The 27,538-nt window shown below is 45.8% G+C and overlaps 1 protein-coding gene across 1 annotated transcript; it reads left to right on the top strand.

Annotated features, from left to right (window-relative positions):
- Positions 1-2,953: 2,953 nt before the first annotated feature.
- Positions 2,954-25,768, top strand: LOC120018915 (extracellular calcium-sensing receptor-like). Its single transcript, XM_038962133.1, has 12 exons — positions 2,954-3,027; positions 21,268-21,355; positions 21,822-21,988; positions 22,113-22,401; positions 22,624-22,710; positions 22,835-22,942; positions 23,048-23,230; positions 23,309-23,689; positions 23,903-24,133; positions 24,550-24,673; positions 24,769-25,241; positions 25,325-25,768. Exons 1-12 carry the CDS (start codon positions 2,954-2,956, stop codon positions 25,766-25,768), a joined length of 2,649 nt encoding a protein of 882 aa, XP_038818061.1.
- Positions 25,769-27,538: the final 1,770 nt, after the last annotated feature.

The following is a 27,538-nucleotide window of genomic DNA, read 5'->3' as shown; positions in this document are numbered from 1 at the left end:
TTTAGCTGTGTGGTAGAGCTCCAGGGCTTCATCTGTGTGCAGTAGAGCTCCAGGGATTCAGCTGTGTGCAGTAGAGCTCCAGGGCATCAGCTGTGTGCAGTAGAGCTCCAGGGCTTCAGCTGTGTGCTAGAGCACCAGGGATTCAACTGTGTTGTAGAGCTCCAGGGCTTCAGCTGTGTGCTAGAGCACCAGGGATTCAACTGTGTTGTAGAGCTCCAGGACTTCAGCTGTGTTGTAGAGCTCCAGGGATTCAACTGTGTTGTAGAGCTCCAGGGATTCAACTGTGTTGTAGAGCTCAAGGGCTTCAGCTGTGTGCAGTAGAGCTCCTGGGCTTCAGCTGTGTTGTAGAGCTCAAGGGCTTCAGCTGTGTGCTAGAGCTCCAGGACTTCAGCTGTGTCGTAGAGCTCCAGGACTTCAGCTGTGTTGTAGAGCTCCAGGACTTCAGCTGTGTTGTAGAGCTCCTGGGCTTCAGCTGTGTCGTAGAGCTCCAGGACTTCAGCTGTGTTGTAGAGCTCCAGGGTTTCAGCTGTGCAGTAGAGCTCCAGGGCTTCAGCTGTGTTGTAGAGCTCCAGGGCTTCAGCTGTGCAGTAGAGCTCCAGGGCTTCAGCTGTGTTGTAGAGCTCCTGGACTTCAGCTGTGTTGTAGAGCTCCAGGGATTCAACTGTGTTGTAGAGCTCCAGGGCTTCAGCTGTGTTGTAGAGCTCCTGGACTTCAGCTGTGTTGTAGAGCTCCAGGGATTCAACTGTGTTGTAGAGCTCCAGGGCTTCAGCTGTGTTGTAGAGCTCCAGGGATTCAACTGTGTTGTAGAGCTCCAGGGCTTCAGCTGTGTTGTAGAGCTCCAGGGATTCAACTGTGTTGTAGAGCTCCAGGGCTTCAGCTGTGTTGTAGAGCTCCAGGGCTTCAGCTGTGTTGTAGAGCTCCAGGACTTCAGCTGTGTAGTAGAGCTCCAGGGTTTCAGCTGTGTTGTAGAGCTCCAGGACTTCAGCTGTGTTGTAGAGCTCCAGGGCTTCAGCTGTGTTGTAGAGCTCCTGGACTTCAGCTGTGTTGTAGAGCTCCAGGGCTTCAGCTGTGTTGTAGAGCTCCTGGACTTCAGCTGTGTTGTAGAGCTCCAGGACTTCAGCTGTGTTGTAGAGCTCCAGGACTTCAGTTGTGTTGTAGAGCTCCAGGGCTTCAGCTGTGTTGTAGAGCTCCAGGGCTTCAGCTGTGTTGTAGAGCTCCAGGGCTTCAGCTGTGTCGTAGAGCTCCAGGGATTCAGCTGTGTTGTAGAGCTCCAGGACTTCAGCTGTGTTGTAGAGCTCCAGGACTTCAGCTGTGTTGTAGAGCTCCATGGCTTCAGCTGTGTTGTAGAGCTCCAGGGATTCAGGACGGAATTAATACATCTCAATAATCTGACATGACCATGTCTCCTCGTCTACTCCTCTGTCATCTGCACTGATTAAAAAAACACAGCACTGATGAATGAAAGAAGGCAATTTGCTTTCATTTATCTTTTTTTTTTTTACATCAGTGCAGAAGAGGGAACGGATAAGGCAAGGAGATGCATCTAGTGACTATAGGGTAGGGTCAGTTGTGGAGCTGTGTGGGTGGAGCTGTGGAGCTGAGTGGGTGGTCTGTCCTAAGCCTAGAGTCTGTGGGGTCAGCTGTGGAGCTGAGTTGGTGGTCTACCCTAAGCCTAGAGTCTGTGGGGTCAGCTGTGGAGCTGATTGGGTGGTCTGTCCTAAGCCTAGAGTCTGTAGGGTCAGCTGTGGAGCTGATTGGGTGGTCTGTCCTAAGCCTAGAGTCTGTGGGGTCAGCTGTGGAGCTGAGTGGGTGGTCTGCCTTAGGCCTAGAGTGTGGGGTCAGGGCTCATGGGACCTTAGGCCCTGAAGCTCGGGAAGGGCCAGGTCAGAGTCTCAAAGCTGATTGTCAGAGCTGATGGTTGAATAACTGTGATGTTAGATAGCTTTGGGCTATACATTTTGTTTTGCTGTCAAATTTGGTGTGAAGTTCAGGGGCAGTATTTCATTAACATTTGTCTGTACCTGTGACTGTTGAGATGGTGTCCTCGGTAACGATTCCTGATGAGATTCCTGATTAGAATGCTGTCTGCACTAATGTGCTGCTCAGGAGTTCAGTTAAGTATCATCTGCATTAGCTACTGCACATGCGGCAGATCCTCTTCCTGGGTTTCACATAAAACAAACAAATACATGACAAAGTACACAATAGTACTAGACAAGAACAACATAAGATATGACATTAAATTGAACATAAATATAAAATAAGAGTTATATAAAGGAAAGACACCAAGAGACAACATAAATACAATTCACACACTATTCACATATACAGTGCAGTACAATGTCATATTCTTATATACAGTACAGTACATTTTCATATTCTTATAAACAGTACAGTACATGTATTGAATATTATTTGTAGATCAGTCAGGCAGTCACAATTTACCCATGATACATCACAGTTTTGATGCTCTCGAACAGAGCCACTGCATCCGTGAGTGAGTCATTGCATGTGTGTACACATGTCTGGCAGACAGTATATTTGTTTATGTTTGTGTAATTTTGGCAGATTGCAGTAATTTTATTTGATGTATTCACTTCCATTATTAATCTTCACATCACGTCATTCCTTCGCAATTTAGGCCCATCATAATCATCTAGATAAGGATATTAAAATAATACTTTTGACAGTCACACTAAATTAACAGTTAATTCAGCGTGATTTAGCGAGGCATTGAAGTGTGCTCTGTTCAATTTGTTGTAATGATTTTTTCCAGCCCTGTGGTTGTTTAATGATCTTATGATATGGCTCTGAGGCCAGGTTCAATTAAAAACCTGGGTTGTTTGTGTTGTGTACTTGTGCAGATGCCTGTCAGATCGTTTTCCAGGCGAGTGCCCTTCTGAGGGCCGTCCGTCGGGGAGTTAGATCTGAGCTCAAGAACACATGTGTTGAGATGGAGAAGCCTGAGGCCTGCCCCATGCCCCCCCACCCCCTCCGTGGTTCCTTCTGGTTCCCCTCAGACCCCAGGTAGGCGTCGCCTTCTGACAAGCCTCCTGACTTACTGACAGAACTCCCCCTTGACTCTGAGTTCCCCTTCACTGCCTCCCACCTGGCTCCATCAGAGGAAGTCATGGCCTGTTCCTGGACCATTGTGGCATTGACAGTGGTCAACACTATGTGGCCAATACAGACTGGACAGAGAAACAGCACTTTCTAATCACAAACGCAATACTAACTTTCAAACATTCAACCTCCCTACTAAATAACACGGAGCTTTCAGCCTCCCTGCTAAATAACACGGAGCTCTCAGCCTCCCTGCTAAATAACACAGAGCTTTCAGCCTCCCTGCTAAATTTACACGGAGCTTTCAACCTCCCTGCTAAATAACACAGAACTTTCAGCCTCCCTGCTAAATAACACGGAGCTTTCAGCCTCCCTGCTAAATAACACAAGCTTTCAGCCTCCCTACTAGATAACACGGAGCTTTCAGCCTCCCTGCTAAATTACACGGAGCTTTCAGCCTCCCTGCTAAATAACACGGATCTTTCAGCCTCCCTACTAAATAACACAGAACTTTCAGCCTCCCTGCTAAATAACACAGAACTTTCAGCCTCCCTGCTAAATAACACAGAACTTTCAGCCTCCCTGCTAAATAACACGGAGCTTTCAGCCTCCCTACTAAATAACACGGAGCTTTCAGCCTCCCTGCTAAATAACACTAAGCTTTCAGCCTCCCTACTAAATAACACGGAGCTTTCAGCCTCCCTGCTAAATAACACAGAGCTTTCAGCCTCCCTGCTAAATAACACGGAGCTTTCAGCCTCCCTGCTAAATAACACAGAGCTTTCAGCCTCCCTGCTAAATAACACGGAGCTTTCAGCCTCCCTGCTAAATAACACAGAGCTTTCAGCCTCCCTGCTAAATAACACCTAGCTTTCAGCCTCCCTGCTAAATAACACGGATCTTTCAGCCTCCCTACTAAATAACACAGAACTTTCAGCCTCCCTGCTAAATAACACGGATCTTTCAGCCTCCCTACTAAATAACACAGAGCTTTCAGCCTCCCTGCTAAATAACACGGAGCTTTCAGCCTCCCTGCTAAATAACACAGAGTTTTCAGCCTCCCTGCTAAATAACACCAAGCTTTCAGCCTCCCTACTAAATAACACAGAGCTTTCAGCCTCCCTGCTAAATAACACCAAGCTTTCAGCATCTCTGCTAAATAACACTGAGCCCATTGTAAGGCTCACATAGAGTTTCAATACATAGAGTTGGAATACATAGAGTTTCAATACATAGAGTTGCAATACACATAATTGCAATACATAGAGTTTCAATACATAGAGTTGGAATACATAGAGTTGCAATACATAGAGTTGCAATACACAGAATTGCAATACATAGAGTTTCAATACATAGAGTTGGAATACATAGAGTTTCAATACATAGAGTTGCAATACACATAATTGCAATACATAGAGTTTCAATACATAGAGTTGTAATACATAGAGTTGCAATACAAAGAATTGGAATACATATAGTTGGATACATATAGTTGGAATACATAGAGTTGCAATGCATAGAGTTGGAATACATAGAGTTGCAATGCATAGAGATGCAATGCATAGATGCAATACATAGATTTGGAATACATAGAGTTTGAATACATAGAGTTGCAATACATAGAGTTGCAATACATAGAGTTGCAATACATAGAGTTGCAATACATAGTTGTAACACATAGAGTTGCAATACAAAGAGTTGCAATACCTATTCAAGTAATGAACATTTTCCAGAATGCTATCATCAACAATGTAGCTAAATCAAATCAAATCAAATCGATTTGTATTGGTCACATACACATATTTAGCAGATGTTATTGCGAGTGTAGCGAAATGCTTGTGTTCCTAGATCCAACAGTGCAGTAGTATCTAACAATTTACAACAATACACACACATCTAAAAGTAAAATAATGGAATTAAGAAATATATAAATATTAGGATGAGCAATGTCGGAGTGGCATTGACTAAAATACAGTAGAATACAGTGAAGCAGTATGTAAACAATATTAAAGTGTCCAGTGTTCCATTATTACAGTGGCCAGTGATTCCATGTCTATGTATATAGGGCAGCAGCCTCTAAGGTGCAGGGTTGAGTAACCGGGTGGTAACCGGCTAGTGATGGCTATTTAACAGTCTGATAGCCTTGAGATAGAAGCTGTTTTTCAGTCTCTCGGTCCCAGCTTTGGTGCACCTGTACTGACCTCCCCTTCTGGATGATAGTGGAGTGAACAGTCAGTGGCTCAGGTGGTTGATGTTCTTGATGATTTGTTTGGCCTTCCTGTGACATCAGGTGCTGTAGCTATGTGATTGATTACATTAGGGTTCACGTGGGATAGTGAACAGATATGCCAATGACACAGTCTTGGACCGTTGGAAGACATTTGGACAGTCTTGGACTGTTGTAATACAATGGGACAGTTTTGGACTGTTGTAAGACATTGGGACAGTCTTGGACTGTTGTAATACAATGGGACAGTCTTGGACTGTTGTAAGACATTGGGACAGTCTTTGACTGTTCTAATACAATGGGACAGTCTTGGACTGTTGTAAGACAATGGGACAGTATTGGACTGTTCTAATACAATGGGACAGTCTTGGACTGTTGTAAGACAATGGGACATTCTTGGACTGTTCTAATACAATGGGACAGTCTTGGACTGTTGTAAGACAATGGGACAGTATTGGACTGTTGGAAGACAATGGGACAGTCTTGGACTGTTGTAAGACAATGGGACAGTCTTGGACTGTTGTAAGACAATGGGACAGTCTTGGACTGTTCTAATACAATGGGACAGTCTTGGACTGTTGTAAGACAATGGGACAGTCTTGGACTGTTCTAATACAATGGGACAGTTTTGGACTGTTGTAAGACAATGGGACAGTCTTGGACTGTTGTAAGACAATGGGACAGTCTTGGACTGTTCTAATACAATGGGACAGTCTTGGACTGTTGTAAGACAATGGGACAGTCTTGGATTGCTGGAAGACAATGGGACAGTATTGTATTGCTGTAAGACAATGGGACAGTCATACTTCTTACCACCATCCCTAGACTCTATAAAAGGAAAATAGATTAAATGTAAGCAACATGAAATACACCTCAGCAGGCCAGATGGAGTTTCCACCATATTACTTAAACCGAACCCATCCAATCCTTTCATATGTCCATTCTGGCATGGGCTAGGGGTTAGGTGTTGGTTTCAGAGTATGTATGAGCCTCTCTGCCTAGACACAGGTGTTGACTACTATCTCAGTGTGACAGAGAGGCATAGAGGGCCTTATCGTGGACTCTGTCTCCCTCCACTGACTGTGTTGACTGGGAGCAGCCTCTATAGATCACTATTAGTCAATGACAACATGCAGAAGCATCCTCTCCATCAATCTGACGTTGACTGCAGGTTATACTATCTGGCATGTAATTTAGCAGGGGTTGTAGTTTCCTAATCGGGTGGGAAATACATGTTTTTTTAATCACTATTATTAACTTGATTATTACAACAAATGATGATGTTCTCCCAGTATTGTATCTAAGTCTACTCTGGATAGACTATCTTTGGTGCATTAACATTCTCAACATTATTTGCCAAGTCTCGGTTAAAACCCTTTCCTGCAGTCAACTGACCAAATCGCCCTCTAGTGGCCTCATGGGTGGAAAAGTATTAATATTTTTCATCATTTCATCATTAATAAACATTATTATTAAACAGAAACTGCAGAAATGTTTTTTTTTTATGTCAAACAGTTTTGTTATATTTCAGTCTTCTTTGATGTATATAAAGTGTAATATTGGGATGCAAATTCAAAATGTAATACATTTCAACTCTATATCTGATATGGTACAGGTGTCTAATTTTCTTTAAGCCCATAACCATGTGTGTGAGGTGTATACTTTTGTGACCCTGATTTAGCCCACGGCAGTAAAAGGTTAGGGGAAATCTGCAATTGCTACATCCATTTTTGGAGTCATAAAGTACTGATATATTCCAATTGATTCTTGAAGAATATAGTTTTACCACATCAGAAAAAATATAAACTTATTTTACTCTAATATTTGTAAACTATGTAAATGTAAAGAAACACTGCATACGCTCACAACATGGTTAAAACTATCATTTTAATATCCTGGATGGTCAGTCTTTGCCTCCATCTCTCTGTCTATTAATCTGAGAGTGGTTACATTTCTCCAGGCCTATCCCTCAGCTTTTTACCAAAACAGTGGCGGTGTAAGCACTTTGCTATTGTGTCACCTACAGATTGGCCCTTTAAGATAGAGGGTCAATTCCTAACTAGAAAAATTAGTGAGTAAATCGTGTAGTGATGTCAATGGTAGATGTATTCTTAACTTTGAGATACGTGCTCATACAGCAGGCTACCTCAGCCCATATTGATGACCTGGTTCCTGGAAAAACCCTATCTGTTACACAGGCCCATCTGTGCATCAGCCTAGCACAGTCATTGCGATCTATCATTACACACCTGACTGCCATCCTCACAGTATTGTTCTATTAACATGCAACATGTAAGGATATGAATATTTCAATGTCTTCAGAAAATGTTACTTCATCTCTCCATTTCTATAGCACATAGAACATTGTTTATTTTATAAATAAAACAAGTCTGCTCCAGCCCATAGCTAATGAGTGTGTTGATCATTGAATAGAGCAACAGTTACCCTTCTGAATGTCTCTTGCCAGCTTGTTGCATCTCCTAATGCATCTCCTAATCACTTCCCCCATTACTCTGCCAGACCTGGAGACTGATTATGGTTCTGCGCCACACCTGGTGAACCCTCGCTTCATCGCCCCCGGCCCTGATGTCATCACCTGTGTATGAAACACCTACCTGCCCTCGCCTGCCCGCCCGGCCTCTCCGTTCCTCCTGCACCCCCTGGGTTTATCGTAAATTGGCAGGTCTGGGGCAAGGTGTCCTCACCGGTGCCCATCCCTAAGCGCCACGTTTAACCGCTTCATCGAGTCTTTGTCATGCTTCGTTACATCTGGCCTAACGCGGCTTGTTAAAACAGCGCTCCAGGCAAGGCTGTGGTGTTGCAGAGGCACACAGGTGATTTTCCGGTTCTCTAAGTTCACAACAACCCTCCCTGTCTCTCTCCAGGGAAGCCTCTCTGTAATTGTTTTTCTTCGCCAGTCTGCTAGTTAGTGTTTTTTTTTTTCACTTAGAGGCCCTCAGCTGAAACCGTGGCAGCTCAGGGAGAGAAAATCTTATGGTTGGCGTCTCCACCCACATGCTTTTCATTAAAGGGTAGGGGGGATTTTGAATGTCAAAAAGAATAACAGCTTATCCTTAAAATAAGTTGGGGGCTGTTTGTTTACCTGTACTCTAGAGTTAACGTGTGGTACACAGCTGTATATATACTATATACTTTAAACCAAGTGAATGTACAGTTTTACAACATTCTCCCCCCTCGGTCTTGCTCTCTTTTTCTGCCAGGCCTCACCTTTCATATTATATATGAATATCTCTCAGAACCCTATCCATGTCACAGGGCAACTATCGCTCTCAGTGGACCCAGTGCAATTGCAATAACTGAGTAGAAGAAATGTAAAATGTTTCCATTAGTAATAGGGAAATGTAAGATCCCTGTTTAATTTATTTTAGAGTGATCATGTAACGGCTCTCGTTGGTGGTAGAAAGAGTAGACCAAGGCGCAGCGTGGAAAGTGTTCATGATTTTAATTTAAAAAAAGTTTTTTCAGGCAACAGTAACTAAACAGAAAACAAGATCCCACAACCTAATGGTGGGAAAAAGGGCTGCCTAAGTATAATCCCCAATCAGAGACAACAATAGACAGCTGCCTCTGATTGGGAACCACACTCGGCCAAAAACAAAGAAACAGAAAACATAGAATTTCCCACTCGAGTCACACCCTGACCTAACCAAACATAGAGAATAATAAGGATCTCTAAGGTCAGGGCGTGACAGTACCCCCCCTCCAAAGGTGCGGACTCCGGTCGCAAACCTGAACCTATAGGGGAGGGTCCGGGTGGGCATCTACTCTCGGTGGAGGCTCCGGTGCGGGACGCAGACCCCGCTCCGCTTGAGGCTCCACCACTTCGGTGGCGCCTCTGGTGCGGGGATTGTCGCCAGGGCCTCCGGACCGTAGATCGTCGTCGGGGCCTCCAGGCTAAGAACCCCCACTGTAAGCTCCGGACTGGGGACTGTCGCTGGAGGCTCCGGACCGGGGCCCGTCGCTGGAGGCTTCGGGCCATGGATCGTCACTGGAGGCTTCGTGCCATGGATCGTCACAGGAAGCTTCGGGCCATGGATCGTCACTGGAGGCTTCGGGCCATGGAGACGCACCGGAGGTCTGGAGCGCAGAGCTGGCACAACCTGTCCTGGCTGGATGCTCACTTTAACCAGGCAAGTGCGGGGCGCTGGCACAGGACGCACTGGGCTTTGAAGACGCACTGGAGGCGTAGTGCATTGGGCCGGCGCAGGATATACTGGGCCGTGGAGGCGGACTGGAGGTCTGGAGCGTAGAGCTGGCACAACGCATCCTGGCTGGATGCTCACCCTAGCCCGGCAACTGCAGGGCGCTGGCACAGGACGCACTGGGCTCTGAAGGTGCACCGGAGACACAGTGCGCAGAGCTGGCGCAGGATATCCTGGGCCGAAGAGACGCACCGGAGACCAGGAGCACTGAGCCGGCACAATCCATCCTGGCTGGATGCCCACTCTAGCACGGCAAATGCGGGGAGCTGGCACAGAGCGCACCGGGCTGTGAATGCGCACTGTGTCTCCAGTGCGCATCACAGCATAACACGGTGCCTGACTGGTCACACGCTCCCCACGGTAAGCACGGTGAGTTGGCTCAGGTCTAAACCCTGACTCCGCCAATCTCCCCGTGTACCCCCCTCCAAAAAAAAATTGGGAGCTGCCTTTTGGGCTTCCGTCGTTGACTTACCTCCTCGTATCATCGCCGTTCCTCTCTCACTGCCATCTGCTCCCTTGGACGGCGATACTCTCCGGCCTGCGTCCAGGGTCCTTCTCCATCCAGGATGTACTCCCATGTCCACTCCTCCTGGCCACGCTGCTTGGTCCGTTTTTGGTGGGATCTTCTGTAACGGCTCTCATTGGTGGTAGAAAGAGTAGACCAAGGAGCAGCTTGGAAAGTGTTCATGATTTTAATTCAAAAAACACTCAAACAAAATAACAAAATCGAAAACGAAAACGCACAGTTCTGTCAGGCAACAGTAACTAAACAGAAAACAAGATCCCACAACCTAATGGTGGGAAAAAGGGCTGCCTAAGTATGATCCCCAATCAGAGACAACGATAGACAGCTGCCTCTGATTGGGAACCACACTCGGCCAAAAACAAAGAAACAGAAAACATAGAATATCCCACCCGAGTTACACCCTGACCTAACCAAACATAGAGAATAATAAGCATCTCTAAGGTCAGGGCGTGACAGATCAACACAACGATTATTCACTGTTATATTGTACTGATGACATTCTGTGAACAGTAACCAGGTTTCCATCCAACCATTTCATGCATTTACATTTACATTTACATTTAAGTCATTTAGCAGACGCTCTTATCCAGAGCGACTTACAAATTGGTGCATTCACCTTATGATATCCAGTGGAACAGCCACTTTACAATAGTGCATCTAAATCTTTTAAGGGGGGGGGGGGGGTTAGAAGGATTACTTTATCCTATCCTAGGTATTCCTTAAAGAGGTGGGGTTTCAGGTGTCTCCGTAAGGTGGTGATTGACTCCGCTGTCCTGGCGTCGTGAGGGAGTTTGTTCCACCATTGGGGTGCCAGAGCAGCGAACAGTTTTGACTGGGCTGAGCGGGAACTGTACTTCCTCAGAGGTAGGGAGGCGAGCAGGCCAGAGGTGGATGAACGCAGTGCCCTTGTTTGGGTGTAGGGCCTGATCAGAGCCTGAAGGTACGGAGGTGCCGTTCCCCTCACAGCTCCGTAAGCAAGCACCATGGTCTTGTAGCGGATGCGAGCTTCGACTGGAAGCCAGTGGAGAGAGCGGAGGAGCGGGGTGACGTGAGAGAACTTGGGAAGGTTGAACACCAGACGGGCTGCGGCGTTCTGGATGAGTTGTAGGGGTTTAATGGCACAGGCAGGGAGCCCAGCCAACAGCGAGTTGCAGTAATCCAGACGGGAGATGACAAGTGCCTGGATTAGGACCTGCGCCGCTTCCTGTGTGAGGCAGGGTCGTACTCTGCGGATGTTGTAGAGCATGAACCTACAGGAACGGGCCACCGCCTTGATGTTAGTTGAGAACGACAGGGTGTTGTCCAGGATCACGCCAAGGTTCTTAGCGCTCTGGGAGGAGGACACAATGGAGTTGTCAACCGTGATGGCGAGATCATGGAACGGGCAGTCCTTCCCCGGGAGGAAGAGCAGCTCCGTCTTGCCGAGGTTCAGCTTGAGGTGGTGATCCGTCATCCACACTGATATGTCTGCCAGACATGCAGAGATGCGATTCGCCACCTGGTTATCAGAAGGGGGAAAGGAGAAGATTAATTGTGTGTCGTCTGCATAGCAATGATAGGAGAGACCATGTGAGGTTATGACAGAGCCAAGTGACTTGGTGTATAGCGAGAATAGGAGAGGGCCTAGAACAGAGCCCTGGGGGACACCAGTGGTGAGAGCACGTGGTGAGGAGACAGATTCTCGCCACGCCACCTGGTAGGAGCGACCTGTCAGGTAGGACGCAATCCAAGCGTGGGCCGCGCCGGAGATGCCCAACTCGGAGAGGGTGGAGAGGAGGATCTGATGGTTCACAGTATCAAAGGCAGCCGATAGGTCTAGAAGGATGAGAGCAGAGGAGAGAGAGTTAGCTTTAGCAGTGCGGAGCGCCTCCGTGACACAGAGAAGAGCAGTCTCAGTTGAATGACTAGTCTTGAAACCTGACTGATTTGGATCAAGAAGGTCATTCTGAGAGAGATAGCAGGAGAGCTGGCCAAGGACGGCACGTTCAAGAGTTTTGGAGAGAAAAGAAAGAAGGGATACTGGTCTGTAGTTGTTGACATCGGAGGGATCGAGTGTAGGTTTTTTCAGAAGGGGTGCAACTCTCGCTCTCTTGAAGACGGAAGGGACGTAGCCAGTGGTCAGGGATGAGTTGATGAGCGAGGTGAGGTAAGGGAGAAGGTCTCCGGAAATGGTCTGGAGAAGAGAGGAGGGGATAGGGTCAAGTGGGCAGGTTGTTGGGCGGCCGGCCGTCACAAGACGCGAGATTTCATCTGGGGAGAGAGGGGAGAAAGAGGTCAAAGCACAGGGTAGGGCAGTGTGAGCAGAACCAGCGGTGTCGTTTGACTTAGCAAACGAGGATTGGATGTCGTCAACCTTCTTTTCAAAATGGTTGACGAAGTCATTCGCAGAGAGGGAGGAGGGGGGGGAGGGGGAGGAGGATTCAAGAGGGAGGAGAAGGTGGCAAAGAGCTTCCTAGGGTTAGAGGCAGATGCTTGGAATTTAGAGTGGTAGAAAGTGGCTTTAGCAGCAGAGACAGAAGAGGAAAATGTAGAGAGGAGGGAGTGAAAGGATGCCAGGTCCGCAGGGAGGCGAGTTCTCCTCCATTTCCGCTCGGCTGCCCGGAGCCCTGTTCTGTGAGCTCGCAATGAGTCGTCGAGCCACGGGGCAGGAGGGGAGGACCGAGCCGGCCTGGAGGATAGGGGACATAGAGAGTCAAAGGATGCAGAAAGGGAGGAGAGGAGGGTTGAGGAGGCAGAATCAGGAGATAGGTTGGAGAAGGTTTGAGCAGAGGGAAGAGATGATAGGATGGAAGAGGAGAGAGTAGCGGGGGAGAGAGAGCGAAGGTTTGGACGGCGCGATACCATCCGAGTAGGGGCAGAGTGGGAAGTGTTGGATGAGAGCGAGAGGGAAAAGGATACAAGGTAGTGGTCGGAGACTTGGAGGGGAGTTGCAATGAGATTAGTGGAAGAACAGCATCTAGTAAAGATGAGGTCAAGCGTATTGCCTGCCTTGTGAGTAGGGGGGGAAGGTGAGAGGGTGAGGTCAAAAGAGGAGAGGAGTGGAAAGAGGGAGGCAGAGAGGAATGAGTCAAAGGTAGACGTGGGGAGGTTAAAGTCACCCAGAACTGTGAGAGGTGAGCCATCCTCAGGGAAGGAACTTATCAAGGCGTCAAGCTCATTGATGAACTCTCCAAGGGAACCTGGAGGGCGATAAATGATAAGGATGTTAAGCTTGAAAGGGCTGGTAACTGTGACAGCATGGAATTCAAAGGAGGCGATAGACAGATGGGTCAGGGGAGAAAGAGAGAATGTCCACTTGGGAGAGATGAGGATCCCAGTGCCACCACCCCGCTGACCAGAAGCTCTCGGGGTGTGCGAGAACACGTGGGCAGACGAGGAGAGAGCAGTAGGAGTAGCAGTGTTATCTGTGGTAATCCATGTTTCCGTCAGTGCCAAGAAGTCGAGGGACTGGAGGGAAGCATAGGCTGAGATGAACTCTGCCTTTTTTGGCCGCAGATCGGCAGTTCCAGAGGCTGCCGGAGACCTGGAACTCCACGTGGGTCGTGCGCGCTGGGACCACCAGGTTAGGGTGGCAGCGGCCACGTGGTGTGAAGCGTTTGTATGGTCTGTGCAGAGAGGAGAGAACAGGGATAGACAGACACATAGTTGACAGGCTACAGAAGAGGCTACGCTAATGCAAAGGAGATTGGAATGACAAGTGGACTACACGTCTCGAATGTTCAGAAAGTTAAGCTTACGTAGCAAAAATCTTATTGACTAAAATGATTAAAATGATGCAGTACTGCTGACTGGTGAAGTAGGCTAGCTAGCAGTGGCTGCGTTGTTGACTATGTTTGAAAGTGTTGCTGGCTAGGTAGCCTCGATAACTGGCTAGGTAACCTCGATAACTGGCTAGATAATTACTCTAAACTACACAATTATCTTAGATACAAAGACAGCGAAGACAACTATGTAGCTAGCTAACACTACACTAATCAAATCGTTCCGTTGTACTGTTTCGGTAGAAGTTGGCTAGCTGGCTAGCTAGCAGTGTAGCACTGGCTAGCTAGCAGTGTTGACGGCGAAAATAGCTGGCTAGCTGACTTTGTTTAAAAGTGGAACTGGCTAGGTAACCTCGATAACTGGCTAGATGATTACTCTAAACTACACAATTATCTTAGATGCAAAGACAACTATGAAGCTAGCTAACACTACACTAATCAAATCGTTCCGTTGTAATGATTCGGTAGAAGTTGGCTAGCTGGCTAGCTAGCAGTGTTGACAACGTTAGAAGATTCGATAATTCGATAATAATCTAAACTACACAATTATCTTTGATACAAAGACGGCTATGTAGCTAGCTAAGAAAAAAAGTGCTAAGATCAAACAAATCAAACCGTTGTACTGTAATGAAATTAAATTAAATGTAATACTACCTGTGGAGCGAAGCGAAAATGCGACCACTCGCTCCAACCCGGAAGTGCCAGTGTGCGAATAACTTTACTTACACATTAAAAAAGCAATGACAGGGCTGAAAGAAACCCCAGTTACAATTTCATAAATGTCGACAGACAATTTGTTCATTCGACATGGTGGGATTTGTTTTTGACAGTAAAATTAAGTATGCGAGAGATGTCGGTGGAAACACCTTTATGCGCAAGTATTGATATAATAGCCATCAGATCAAAGAAGTTGTAGTCACGCGATGATATGTTACATTGTAGGCCTACCACCACGACTCGGAATAGCATGAAAAGTTTATAGGCAGATGAAGTAAATGATGATGAACAACACATGGTGGTTAGCGCATAGTGATCATGCAGATCTCCAATAGGCTAAATATCGAGGGTAGGCTATTATTTGAAAGCTGATGACATGATTATCGGAGCTTTTGCTCTTATCCATATCTCATCACACTTTATCAGCGGACTCTTGTCTAGAGAGCACGGGCCAAAACCAGATTGGGCAAGTTTGCTGTCCATCGCAACAGTTTTTGTGACAAAACCATTGGCAGAGTTGAAAATGCTATGGGAAACCATTTACCTTATGTATTTTATTCAGTACGTGGGATCTTAACCACGAAAGTGATTTGTATGTGCACTACATCATCAAGCACAGCCTTTTATCCACAACAGGTACGTTTGCTGGAAACATGAATCTGGAGGGATTAAAAATATATACACGTATATGCAGATTTGAGAATATTTCCATAGAGAACTGTCGCTAGATACTGTGGGATTCTGTAGCAGCTAAAAGTAACTTTCTTTTTGTTTTCACATTCATACAAGCCTCTCGGGCTGGTGTTTACAGAACGTTTGTTTTGACTTCTACAAGCCTCTCGGGCTGGTGTTTACAGAACATCTGTTTTCACTTCCTACAAGCCTCTCGGGCTGGTGTTTACAGAACGTTTGTTTTGACTTCTACAAGCCTCTCGGGCTGGTGTTTACAGAACGTTTGTTTTGACTTCTACAAGCCTCTCGGGCTGGTGTTTACAGAACGTTTGTTTTGACTTCCTACAAGCCTCTCGGGCTGGTGTTTACAGAACGTTTGTTTTGACTTCTACAAGCCTCTCAGGCTGGTGTTTACAGAACGTTTGTTTTGACTTCTACAAGCCTCTCGGGCTGGTGTTTACAGAACGTTTGTTTTGACTTCTACAAGCCTCTCGGGCTGGTGTTTACAGAACGTTTGTTTTGACTTCTACAAGCCTCTCGGGCTGGTGTTTACAGAACGTTTGTTTTGACTTCTACAAGCCTCTCGGGCTGGTGTTTTCAGAACATCTGTTTTCACTTCCTACAAGCCTCTCGGGCTGGTGTTTACAGAACGTTTGTTTTGACTTCTACAAGCCTATCAGGCTGGTGTTTACAGAACGTTTGTTTTGACTTCTACAAGCCTCTCGGGCTGGTGTTTTCAGAACATCTGTTTTCACTTCCTACAAGCCTATCAGGCTGGTGTTTACATAATATTTGTTTTCACTTCCTACAAGCCTCTCAGGCTGGTGTTTACATAATATTTGTTTTCACGTCCTACCAGCCTCTCAGGCTGGTGTTTACAGAACATTTGTTTTCACTTCCTACCAGCCTCTCAGGCCGGTGTTTACAGAACATTTGTTTTCACTTCCTACCAGCCTCTCAGGCCGGTGTTTACAGAATATTTGTTTTCACCTCCTACAAGCCTCTCAGGCTGGTGTTTACAGAACATTTGCCTTGACTTCCTACAAGCCTCCCAGGCCGGTGTTTACAGAATATTTGGTGCTGTCTGATAAGGATATAAAGGGCCTCTTTCCAAGAGGCCAGTTAGACATCTTTTCTAGGTGTTTTTTATGTGTTCTATATGCCTAGTCCATATCAGTGTTAAATTGATGATATGACAGAAGTCATCAACAGTAATGTCAGCTGATCAAGTCAAGTTCTGAGTTAGCTACCAAACCTTTTATTAGTGTCCTGGATTTAGACATAGCCTACAGATGCTAATATATTGTCACCCTTTAACTTTACAATGGAGTGCAATGGACCATAATGTTCTGTTTTTTCTTTTCAAAACTGGTTGAATTGCTATTTTTACGCTGTAGGAACCTGCAATTTACCATTATGTAAGATAAATTACACAGTAAACAAGAATCATTACCTCCAACCAAATGAATTTAAATGTTGAATAATTTAGTCCAAGTCATTTTTTCTACTTTGAAGTTAAACATATCTTATTCAGTTTAGTTATTATTATTGTATTTATTTATTTGTTTATTTATTTTAATTAGGGGGGGTCCTGCACAGTTGTAAATCAAACAAAAGCATGTGTAAGCATAATTTTTTTTTCAATATAACTTATTTCAGAAGAAATTGTGAATCATGCAAGAGTGCCAATATACATGTATTTGACCGCATCTGTACACCGCCTGATTAAATCTCACTGCTCTGTTTCTCCTGCCTGTTCCCTGGAGGAGCTCAGTGATACAGCAACTTTCTCAGTGTTGCTCTCGCTCTCACCACATTGTTTTCATTATCATCTGAACAGGTCCTCCTCTGAGAGAGGTGCAACCTGGGACATCTTGTTATGACCCTACTTACTAAGCAGAGGTAGTCTCAGGGAGATGTTAGTGGAGAGGAGGGGAAACTGTTACCTCGAGCGCCACAACACACCTCTCCATCACTCCCTCTCCCTCCCTTCCTCTCTCTCTATCCTCCCCCTCCCTCCCTTCCTCTCTCTCCATCACTCCCCCTCCCTCCCTTCCTCTCTCTCCATCCTCCCCTCTCTTTCTCACAAAGGGAGGCTATTAGTTAAGAGGAGCCAAACTATAGCCTGAGGCGACATAACACTCATTTGATCTGTTTACATCTTTCTCTCTCTGCCCTCATTTCTGTCTCACATAGCCTGCAGCACTAGTCTTAATGATCTGTTCCCCAACACCAGAGCACATTATTACACAAAGCGAGCCTTAATGAGTCATTACTCCACAGGTTTACAGCAGAGATTTGTATTTAGAGAGTTGGGACATTGAGGTTTTTCACGTTATGATGCGTTTCCATGACACCACAACATTCTATGGCAGACATGTTAGCGCCCTATTAACATGACACGGGGAATATTTAAACAATGCAATCTAACTGAATATCTAGAATTAGAACAATATTTAAAATTCTAAAAGTTGTGCCAACTCTCTAAATACTATGTACGCATGCTTCACTGCACTAAGAGACTCAGAGCTGGCATGAAGGGAAAAGAGCAACACTGTGTCCTGAATGAATCAGCTACACATGTACAGTACAGTGCATTAGGAAAGTACTCAGATCGTACTCAGATCCCTTGACTTTTTTCACATTTTGTTAAGTTACAGCCTTATTCTAAAATGGTTTGAACAAAAAAATGTCCGCATCAATCTACACACAATACCCCTCATTAACAAAAGCGAAAACAGGCTTTTAGACATTTTTGCTAATTAAAAATAAAATAAGGAATACCTTATTTACATAAGAATTTAGAACCTTTGCTATGAGACTCGACATTGAGTTCAGGTGCATCCTGTTTCCATTGATCATCCTTGAGATTTTTCCACAACTTGATTTGAGTCAACCTGTAGTAAATTCAATTGAATGGACATTATTTGGAAAGGCACACACCTGTCTATGTAATGTCCCACAGTTGACAGTGCATGTCAGAGCAAAAACCAAGCCATGAGGTTGAAGGAATTGTCCGTAGAGCTCTGAGACAGCGTTGCGTCGAGGCACAGATCTGGGGAATGGTGCCCAAAAAATTCTGCAGCGATGAAGGTCCCCGAGAACACAGTGGCCTATATCATTCTTAAATGGAAGAAGTTTGGAACCACCAAGACTCTTCCTAGAGCTGGCCGCCCAGCCAAACTCAGCAATTGAGGGAGAAGGACCTTGGTCAGGGAGGTGACCAAGAACCCGATGGTCACTCTGACAGAGCTCCAGAGTTCTTCTGTGGAGATGGGTGAACCTTCCAGAAGGACAACCATCTCTGCAGCACTCCACCAGTCAGGCCTTTATGGTAGAGTGGCCAGACGGAAGCCTCAGTAAAAGGCACATGACAGCCCGCTTGGAGTTTGCCAAAAGGCACCTAAATTACTCTCAGACCATGAGAAACAAAATTCTCTGGTCTGATGAAACCAAGATTGAACTCTTTGGCCTGAAAGCCAAATGTCACATCTGGAGGAAACATGCAACCATCCCTACAGTGAAGCATAGTGGTAGCAGCATCATGCTGTGGGTATGTTTTTCAGCAGCAGGGACTGGGAGACTAGTCAGGATCAAGGCAAAGATGAATGGAGTAATGTACAGAGAGTTCCTTGATGAAAACCTGCTCCAGAGCGCTCAGGACCTCAGACTTGAGCAAAGGTTCACCTTCCAACAGGACAACGACCCTAAGTGCACAGCCAAGACAATGCAGGAGTGGTTTTGGAACAAGTCTCTGAATGTCCTTGAGTGGCCCAGCCAGAGCCCGGACTTGAACCCGATTCAACATCTCTGGAGAGACTTGAAAATAGCTGTGCAGCGATGCTCCCCATCCAACCTGACAGAGCTTGAGAGGATCTGCAGAGAAGAATGGGAGAAACTCCCTAAATACAGGTGTGCCAAGCTTGTAGCGTCATACCAAAGACACAAGGTTGTAATCGTTGCCAAAGGTGCTTCAACAAAGTACTGAGTAGAGGGTCTGAATACTTATGTAAATGTAATATTTCATACATTTTTTTTAAATATACATTTGCAAAAAAAATATATATTTTTTTGCATTGTCATTATGGGGTATTGTGTGTAGATTGATGAGGGGAAAAAATTATTGAATCCATTTTAGAATAAGGCTATAACGTAACAACATGTGGAAAAATTCAAAGGGTCTGAATACTTTCCGAATGCACTGTATACAGTACCAGTCAAAAGTTTGGACACACCTACTCATTCAAGGGTTTTTCTTTATTTTCACTATTTTCTACATTGTAGAACAGGGAAGACATCACAACTATGAAATAACACATATGGAATTATGAAGTAACCAAAAAAGTGTTTCAAAGTAGCCACCCTTTGCCTTGATGATAGCTTTGTACACTCTTGGCATTGTCTCAACCAGCTTCACCTGGGATTATTTTCCAACAGTCTTGAAGGAGTTCCCACATATGCTGAGCACTTGTTGGCTGCTTTTCCTTCACTCTGCAGTCCAACTCATCCCAAGCTATCTCAATTGGGTTGAGGTTGGGTGATTGTGGAGGCCAGGTCATCTGATGCAGCACTCATCACTCTCCTTCTTGGTCAAATAGCCCTTACACAGCCTGGAGATGTATTTTGGGTCATTGTCCTGTTGAAAAACAAATTATATCCCACTAAGCGCAAACCAGATGGGATGGCTTATCGCTGCAGAATGCTGGTTAAGTGTAGCTTGAAATGTAAATAAATCATAGACAGTGTCACCAGCAAAGCACACCCACACCATCTCATCCTCCATGCTACACGGTGGGAACCACACATCTGGAGATCATTCATTCACCTACTCTGCGTCTCACGAAGACACGGCGAGGAAAAATCTCAAATTTGGACTCATCAGACCAAAGGACAGATTTCCACCGGTCTAATGTCAATTGCTCAGGTTTCTTGGCCCAAGTAAATCTCTTCTTATTTTTGGTGTCCTTGAGTAGTGGTTTCTTTGCAGCAATTCGATCATGAAGGCCTGATTCACTCAGTCTCCTCTGAACAGTTGATGTTGAGATGTGTCTGTTACTTGAACTCTATGAAGCATTTATTTGGGCTGCATTCTGAGGTGCATTTAATTGCCGATGTCTGAGGCTGGTAACTCTAATGAACGTATGCTCTGCAGCAGAGGTAACTCTGGGTCTTCCTTTCCTGTGTCGGTCCTCATGAGAGCCAGTTTCATCATAGCACATGATGGTTTTTGCGACATCACTTGAAGAAACTTTCCGTTCTTGAAATTTTCCGGATTGATTGACCTTCTTGTCTTAAATTAATGATGGACTATCATTTCTGTTTGCTTATTTGAGCAGTTCTGGTAATATTATGTACTTAGTCTTTTACCAAATAGGGCTTTCTTCTGTACACCATCCCTACCTTCTCACAACACAACTGATTGGCTCAAACTCATTAAGAAGGAAATAAATTCCACAAATTAACAAGGCACACCTGTTAATTGAAATGCATTCCAGGTGACTACCTCATGAAGCTAGTTGAGGGAATGCCAAGAGTGTGCAAAGCTGTCATCAAGGCAAAGGGTGGCTACTTTGAATAATTTGTTTAACACTTTTTTGGTTACTACATGATTCCATATGTGTTATTTCATAGTTTTGATGTCTTCACTATTATTCTACAATGTAGAAAATAGTAACAATAAAGAAAAACCCTTGAATGAGTAGGTGTGTCCAAACTTTTGACTGGTACTGTTTATTAACATATACGTACTGTACATCACATGGAAGACTTTCAACAAAACTTACCGTTTTGCTCCTATTCTGCCATGACAACAGCAGTGTTATATCATTATTTTGTCATAACTCCAATGAGACACACATTCTTCCTTGAGGAGTGTGTAAATTAGAGGTCTGAGACTTATAGCAGGTACCTGTCTGCAGGGAGGTGAGGTAAGCCCTCTACCTCCTCACATCGCTGTAAGATCAGCTGGTTCACTCAGGCAGAATGGTAAATGGTGTTTGTCTCCTGTCTCACTCCATTATGGTCCAATGTGCATGGCAGTTGTTTGTTATTGTCACTGTCTTGCTGTGAAACTGGCAGATGCTCTCGTCTTTCCATTGACCGGTATCCCTGGGGAGATAAGAGCTATCTGACAGGAGGTGATCTGAGAGGAGGGGGAGGCAGTCAGGTAGGTAACATATAAAGAGGGCTCTTGCCGTGACCCCACAATGAGTGGGTGAGGATGTGTGTGGGTCTGTGTGCTGTACTGTCTGTGAGGGTTCAGCTTGGCTGTATGTCTTTGGCAGTTGGGCAGGTGTATTCTAGGACTTTATGAGGATATGCAATATGTTACGGTTTAGTAGGGTGTGTTTTCTAAAACTGGAGGAATCTCTCTTCATGGGAACGCAGGCTGTTGTAGTGAGTTAACAACTCTCTTTACTGCATGGCTTAATTATATGTCTCCTTATGGATTATAGTACAGTAGGAACTGTCAAAGTCTTGGTGTGACTTTGTTGGATGTACAAGTTATAAACTGGTATATAGATTTTTGACTTATGTGAGCAAATGGTGGCAGTGCGGAGACAATGAAGAGATCAGGGTCCCTTTGTGTGACAGTGCTGTGCTTGGAGTTGTTCTGTCTAATCTCCTCCCAGCCTCAGTCCAAGCTTCAGCAGTGTAGACTGATGGCGGCTCCCTCTGCCCTGCCTATGCTACAGAGGGAGGGGGATGTGATGCTAGGGGGCCTTTTCTCCCTCCATGACATGGTGCTGCAGCCTGACCTCTCCTTCACCTCCAAACCAGCCAGCACACGCTGCACCGGGTGAGGGTCTGAGTTAGTTCTCTAGACTATGGCCGTCACCATAAAAGGATTCAATGTAAGACTCATCCCTCTGTTCTCTCCTCAGTGTAAGACTCATCCATCTGTCCTCTCCTCTCCCGCGCAGGTTTAACTTCCGGACATTCCGCTGGATGCAGACCATGATGTTCGCCATCGAGGAGATCAACAGAGAAGATCATCTGCTCCCCAACTTCACTCTGGGATATAAGATATATGATTCGTGCAGTACTCCTTACCACGCCTTGAGGGCTTCTGTGGAACTGATGGGGGGAGAAGGGGAAGGAGAGGTGGAGGGGGGATTCTGTCATGGCCAGGTTCCGGTGGTCATCGGGGATGGAGGCTCCACTCTGTCTCTGGTGGTTGCTCGCTTCCTGGGAGTCTTCAGAGTACCTCAGGTAGGCAGACTGACCACTTACATTTAACAGTATACACTACTCTTCACAGTTTAAGGGTGTTACTAACAGAAGTACATTGGCTGAAGAGTTACTTTTTCCTCTAATCATCTCTCTCTCTCTCTCTCTGTCTCTCTCTCTCTCTCTCTCTCTCTCTCTCTCTCTCTCTCTCTCTCTCTCTCTCTTCTCTCTCTCTTCTCTCTCTCTTCTCTCTCTCTCTCACAGGTCAGTTATTTCTCTAGCTGTGCATGTCTCAGTAACAAGGCAGAGTTCCCAGCCTTCCTCAGGACCATGCCCAGTGACTTCTTCCAGGTGACTTCTCATTCCATGTAACTCTCTAACTTCTCCACTTTCTCTCTCTGATCTAATTCCTATCAAATCTCTACTCTAGTACCAATTGAGTGTTGGGAAAAGGTTAATCCATGTCTGATTCCAGGTCGATGCTCTGGTGCAGCTCGTCCAGCACTTCAGCTGGAAATGGGTGGGTGTGGTTGCCGGGGACGATGCATATGGTCGTGGGGGAGCACAAATATTTTCTGAGAAGGTTTGTGGGATATACTGTATCATTTTCTCCTGTGTGGATAAATACACAATGTGAATGTGTTTGGGCTTAAAGTGTCTGCTAAATGACCATAGTATACCTTTCTAGGTGCAGAAGCTCGGTGCCTGCATGGCCCTCCATGAAATCATCCCCAAAAACCACGCGGAGGGGGCCATGGCCTCCATCGTTGCCCGTATTCGGTCCTCCGGGACTGGGGTGGTTCTGGTGTTTGCCCTGGAGCAGGATGCTGGAGCTTTGTTTGACGAGGCCCTGCGGCAGGGTCTGACAGGGGTGCAGTGGCTGGCCAGCGAAGCCTGGAGTACAGCCTCAGTTCTCTCCACCCCACCCCGCTTCCTCCCCATCCTCCAGGGCTCCATGGGCTTTGCCATCCGCCGAGCTGTGCACATCCCTGGACTACAGGAGTTCCTGCTGCGTCTCCACCCCTCCAGCCCAGACGCCTCCAAGGACCCGTTCCTACGCCCTTTCTGGGAGGAGGTGTTTAGGTGTAGCCTGCAGGGTGATGGGGGTGGAGATAGTCAGGGGGTTAAACCTCTGTGCTCTGGGTCTGAGGACCTGGGCAGTGTCCGGAATATCTACTCTGACGTGTCTCAGTTGAGGATATCCTATAATGTGTACAAGGCTGTGTACGCCATCGCCCACGCACTGCATGCTATGAGGAGCTGTGAGACAGGAAGAGGACCTTTTCCTCTGCATGCCTGCCCAAATACTGACAGCGTACAGCCATGGCAGGTACAGGACTGGTACTGGTCAGATAAATGTACTGATGTTTTAAACAAGAATTTTTTTTACTTTTAAATAAAGTTTTAGACAAAACATTTTTTTTACTTTCATATATAGTTTTAAGAAAGAAAAGTAGTTACTTTTAAAAATAGTTTTAAACAAAACAAATGGTTACATTTGAAACATTCTGAATGTATGCCCCGATTGTCTTTTTCTCCTCAGCTCCTGCACTACCTGAAGCAGGTGGAGTTCTCTAACTCTTTTGGTGATGAGACTAAGTTTGATGTGAACGGGGATCCAGTGGCTGTGTATGACCTGGTGAACTGGCAGTTAGGGGCAGAGGGCCAGGTAGAGTTTGTCACAGTGGGGAGGTTTGACGAGACTACCAGCCTGGGCAGGAAGAAACTATACATCCAGAAAACGGACATCATCTGGAATGGAAACCAGACGACAGTAAGGCTCTCATAAATGTCTGAACTTTTACCTTTTAATCTCTTAATATTCTTTAAAAAATGCTGTCCTAGTTAGATTTCTTTGGAAAAAATAGATTTAATTTCTTAGAAAATGAGGAGACAAAGAATAAATGGAGGAGATGGATGCAACAAAGAACATTAATTTCATTAAACTGCATCCAACTATGATGTCTGTTAAAAGTTTTTTTGTTGTTGTAAGAAATTGCATTTAGTAGTTTAGTTTTCCTTTTCAGATGTATTCTTTTGAATTTCATGGTCATAGAATATGGTCAAATAATACATTCATTAAGTTGAATTTGTATTTTGTATGTATTTGTGTATCTCTGTTGCTCTCGTGTGTGTTCCTGTGCATTCATGTTTAATTCTGACTGAAGCAGTGTGTGATCTCCCTCCCAGGTCCCTCTGTCAGTATGCAGTAGCAGCTGTCATCCAGGCACTCGGAGGGCCATCAGGCCTCACTTCCCTATCTGCTGCTTTGACTGTGTGGTCTGTACAGCAGGGGAGATTAGCAATCAGACAGGTGAGGCCAGTCTACAGCCTGTATGGATGTGAGCGTGTGTTGTCATAACCCAGCCTCACTACAGAAATATGTCTTGTCTTCTCCATGTTCCCCAGATGCTATAGAGTGTGTTCGCTGCCTACCTGAGTTCTGGTCCAATGAGGAGTGTACAGCCTGCATCCCCAAGCAGGTTGACTTCCTGTCCTACGGTGACACAATGGGTATCGCTCTGCTCTCCGTGGCCCTCCTGGGGTCCTTCTGCACTGCCACAGTCGTCCTCATATTCGCCTGTCACCGCGCCACCCCCATTGTCAGGGCCAACAACTCTGAGCTGAGCTTCCTGCTGCTCTTCTCCTTGACTCTGTGTTTTCTGTGTTCTCTTACTTTCATTGGCCGGCCCTCTGAGTGGTCCTGTATGCTGCGTCACACAGCGTTTGGCATCACCTTCGTCCTCTGCATCTCTTGTGTTCTGGGGAAAACAATAGTGGTGTTGATGGCCTTCAGGGCTACACTTCCAGCCAGTAATGTCATGAAATTGTTTGGGCCTCCACAGCAGAGAGCCTTCATCTCACTCTGTACTCTGGTCCAGGTAGGAACATTGACCCAGTTGTTCTCTTCGTATCATGCACCCTTGTTGGACTTATCAACATGACAATTATTTTCCTCCTCCAGGTGGTGATCTGTGCTGTGTGGCTGGCTGTTTCCCCTCCCAGCCCACGCAGACTGATGACACGTGAGAGTGCCTGTGTCATCCTCCTATGTGATGAGGGCTCAGCCCTGGGCTTCTGCCTTGTGCTGGGATACATCGGCCTGCTGGCCTCCCTCTGTCTCCTCTTAGCCTTCCTGGCCAGGAAACTACCAGACAACTTCAACGAGGCCAAGTACATCACCTTCAGCATGCTGATCTTCTGTGCCGTGTGGATCTCCTTCATCCCTGCCTACGTCAGCTCTCCTGGGAAGTACTCCACGGCCACGGAGGTGTTCGCCATCCTGGGCTCCAGTTTCGGCCTGCTGACCTGCCTCTTCCTGCCCAAATGTTACATCATTCTGCTGAAGCCTGAGAAGAACAACAGGAAACACCTCATGGCCAAGTCTGCACCTGACAAGACATTCTAGTGGATCTTACAACGTCTATCATTTATATCAGGGACAGGCAACTGACGGCCCGCCCCCCCCCCCCTTTTGTAGGCCAGCGGATCAATTTACAAAACTGATCAATTTTGGGTTATCAACTTAATATTGAATATTAAGAATGGTAGAATACACAAGGTGAAATTTAGAAATGTGGTTCTGCGTCAGCATTTTCCTGTTGTTGTGTCAGTCACTGACAGTCTCTCAATTAGCCCATGTCAGCTAACATTTTCTAGATTGCCCTAGCCAGCTATCATAAAATTGGTCAAATTACCACTCTCATTCAGATATCATATTGAAAACTGCAAACACTTCTCTACAACCTATAGCAAAATTTGTGGAATTGCAGGAAAATAGCTGTAAAATTGCTAAATCTTCTCTCTGCCACATGTTAATTTTTTTTGAACTGCAGCAAACTTGCTTTAAAACTGCACCATTTTCTCTACGCCCAATGGCAAAATGTGTAGATATATAACACGTTTTCTCTGCTGTCGAAAAATAAATACAAATTGTCTCGCAAGGTGGGGGGGGGGGGGCTCCCAACTAAATGTAACTTAGGGCCCTCAAAAAATACTTCTGCATGTGTGGGTATGGATGTGGGTAGGCAGACCGTGAGCTACTGTTGCCCCACATGAGTTCAGATTTTTTGCGGCCCCTCCCTGATTTAGATTGTGTGGAAATTATAATGTAGTTTCAGGAAGTTCAATCAGGAAATGAATGGTCATTTAACTATGTCTAGTAAGTGTAACATAACATACCCTTTGTTTCCTATTCTAGGGGCATAGTGGGAATGAATACAAACGTATCATCATCACAGTGGGAATGAATACAAAACGTATCATCATCATGATGTTCTCCAGAGTGGCGCAGGGGTCTAAGGTACTGCATTTCAGTGCAAGAGGTGTTACTACAGTCCCTGGTTCACATCCGGTTGGGATTGGGAGTCCCGTAGGGCGGCGCACAATTGGCCCAGTGACGTCCGGGGTAGGCCATCATTGTAAATAAGTATTTGTTCCTAAATGACTTGCCTAGTTAAATAAAGGTTACATTTAAAAAATATATATAATCATAGTGTCTTGTTTCTCCTCTTCCCTATTAGCCATGTGTTGAATGGCATTCACCTATTGACCTTATAGTCTATAAGCAAGTCACAATTCTCACGCTTGCTGTTCAACCAATGGGCTCACTCTGGCAATTATCACCATCTTCTCTCAACCAATGGGTGTACATCTTGGGAGGTTTACCCATGCTCAGGAAAGTGCTGTTGTCCCTCCTCAGAGTCAGTTATCTACCACAGGAGTGTGCTGTTGTCCCTCCTCAGAGTCCATTATCTACCACAGGAGTGTGCTATTGTCCCTCCTCAGAGTCAGTTATCACCACAGGAGAGTGATGAGAGAGGCCAGAGTGATGAGAGAGTCCAAAGTGATGAGAAAGGCCAGAGTGATGAGTGAGGCCAGAGTGATGGGAGAGACCAGAGTGATGAGTGAGGCCAGAGTGATGAGAGAGGCCAGAGTGATGAGAGAGGCCAGAGTGATGGGAGAGGCCAGAGTGATGAGTGAGGCCAGAGTGATGAGTGAGGCCAGAGTGATGGGAGAGACCAGAGTGATGAGTGAGGCCAGAGTGATGAGTGAGGCCAGAGTGATGAGAGAGGCCAGAGTGATGAGAGAGACCAGAGTGATGAGTGAGGCCAGAGTGATGAGAGAGGCCAGAGTGATGAGAGAGACCAGAGTGATGAGTGAGGCCAGAGTGATAATA

This window comes from Salvelinus namaycush, chromosome 23 (assembly GCF_016432855.1).
Source record: "Salvelinus namaycush isolate Seneca chromosome 23, SaNama_1.0, whole genome shotgun sequence".
Lineage (NCBI taxonomy): Eukaryota > Metazoa > Chordata > Actinopteri > Salmoniformes > Salmonidae > Salvelinus > Salvelinus namaycush.
Note: the sequence above shows the minus strand (reverse complement) of the source record. Positions and strands in the feature narration are given on the sequence as shown.

Excerpts from the sequence above, each read along its gene's own strand:
- LOC120018915 (XM_038962133.1), top strand. The coding sequence starts at position 2,954 with ATGGAGAAGCCTGAGGCCTGCCCCATGCCCCCCCACCCCCTCCGTGGT. Across the intron at positions 3,028-21,267 it reads TGGTTCCCCTCAGACCCCAG|ATGCTCTCGTCTTTCCATTG; the intron begins GTAGGCGTCGCC and ends TGAAACTGGCAG. Across the intron at positions 24,674-24,768 it reads GGAGATTAGCAATCAGACAG|ATGCTATAGAGTGTGTTCGC; the intron begins GTGAGGCCAGTC and ends CATGTTCCCCAG.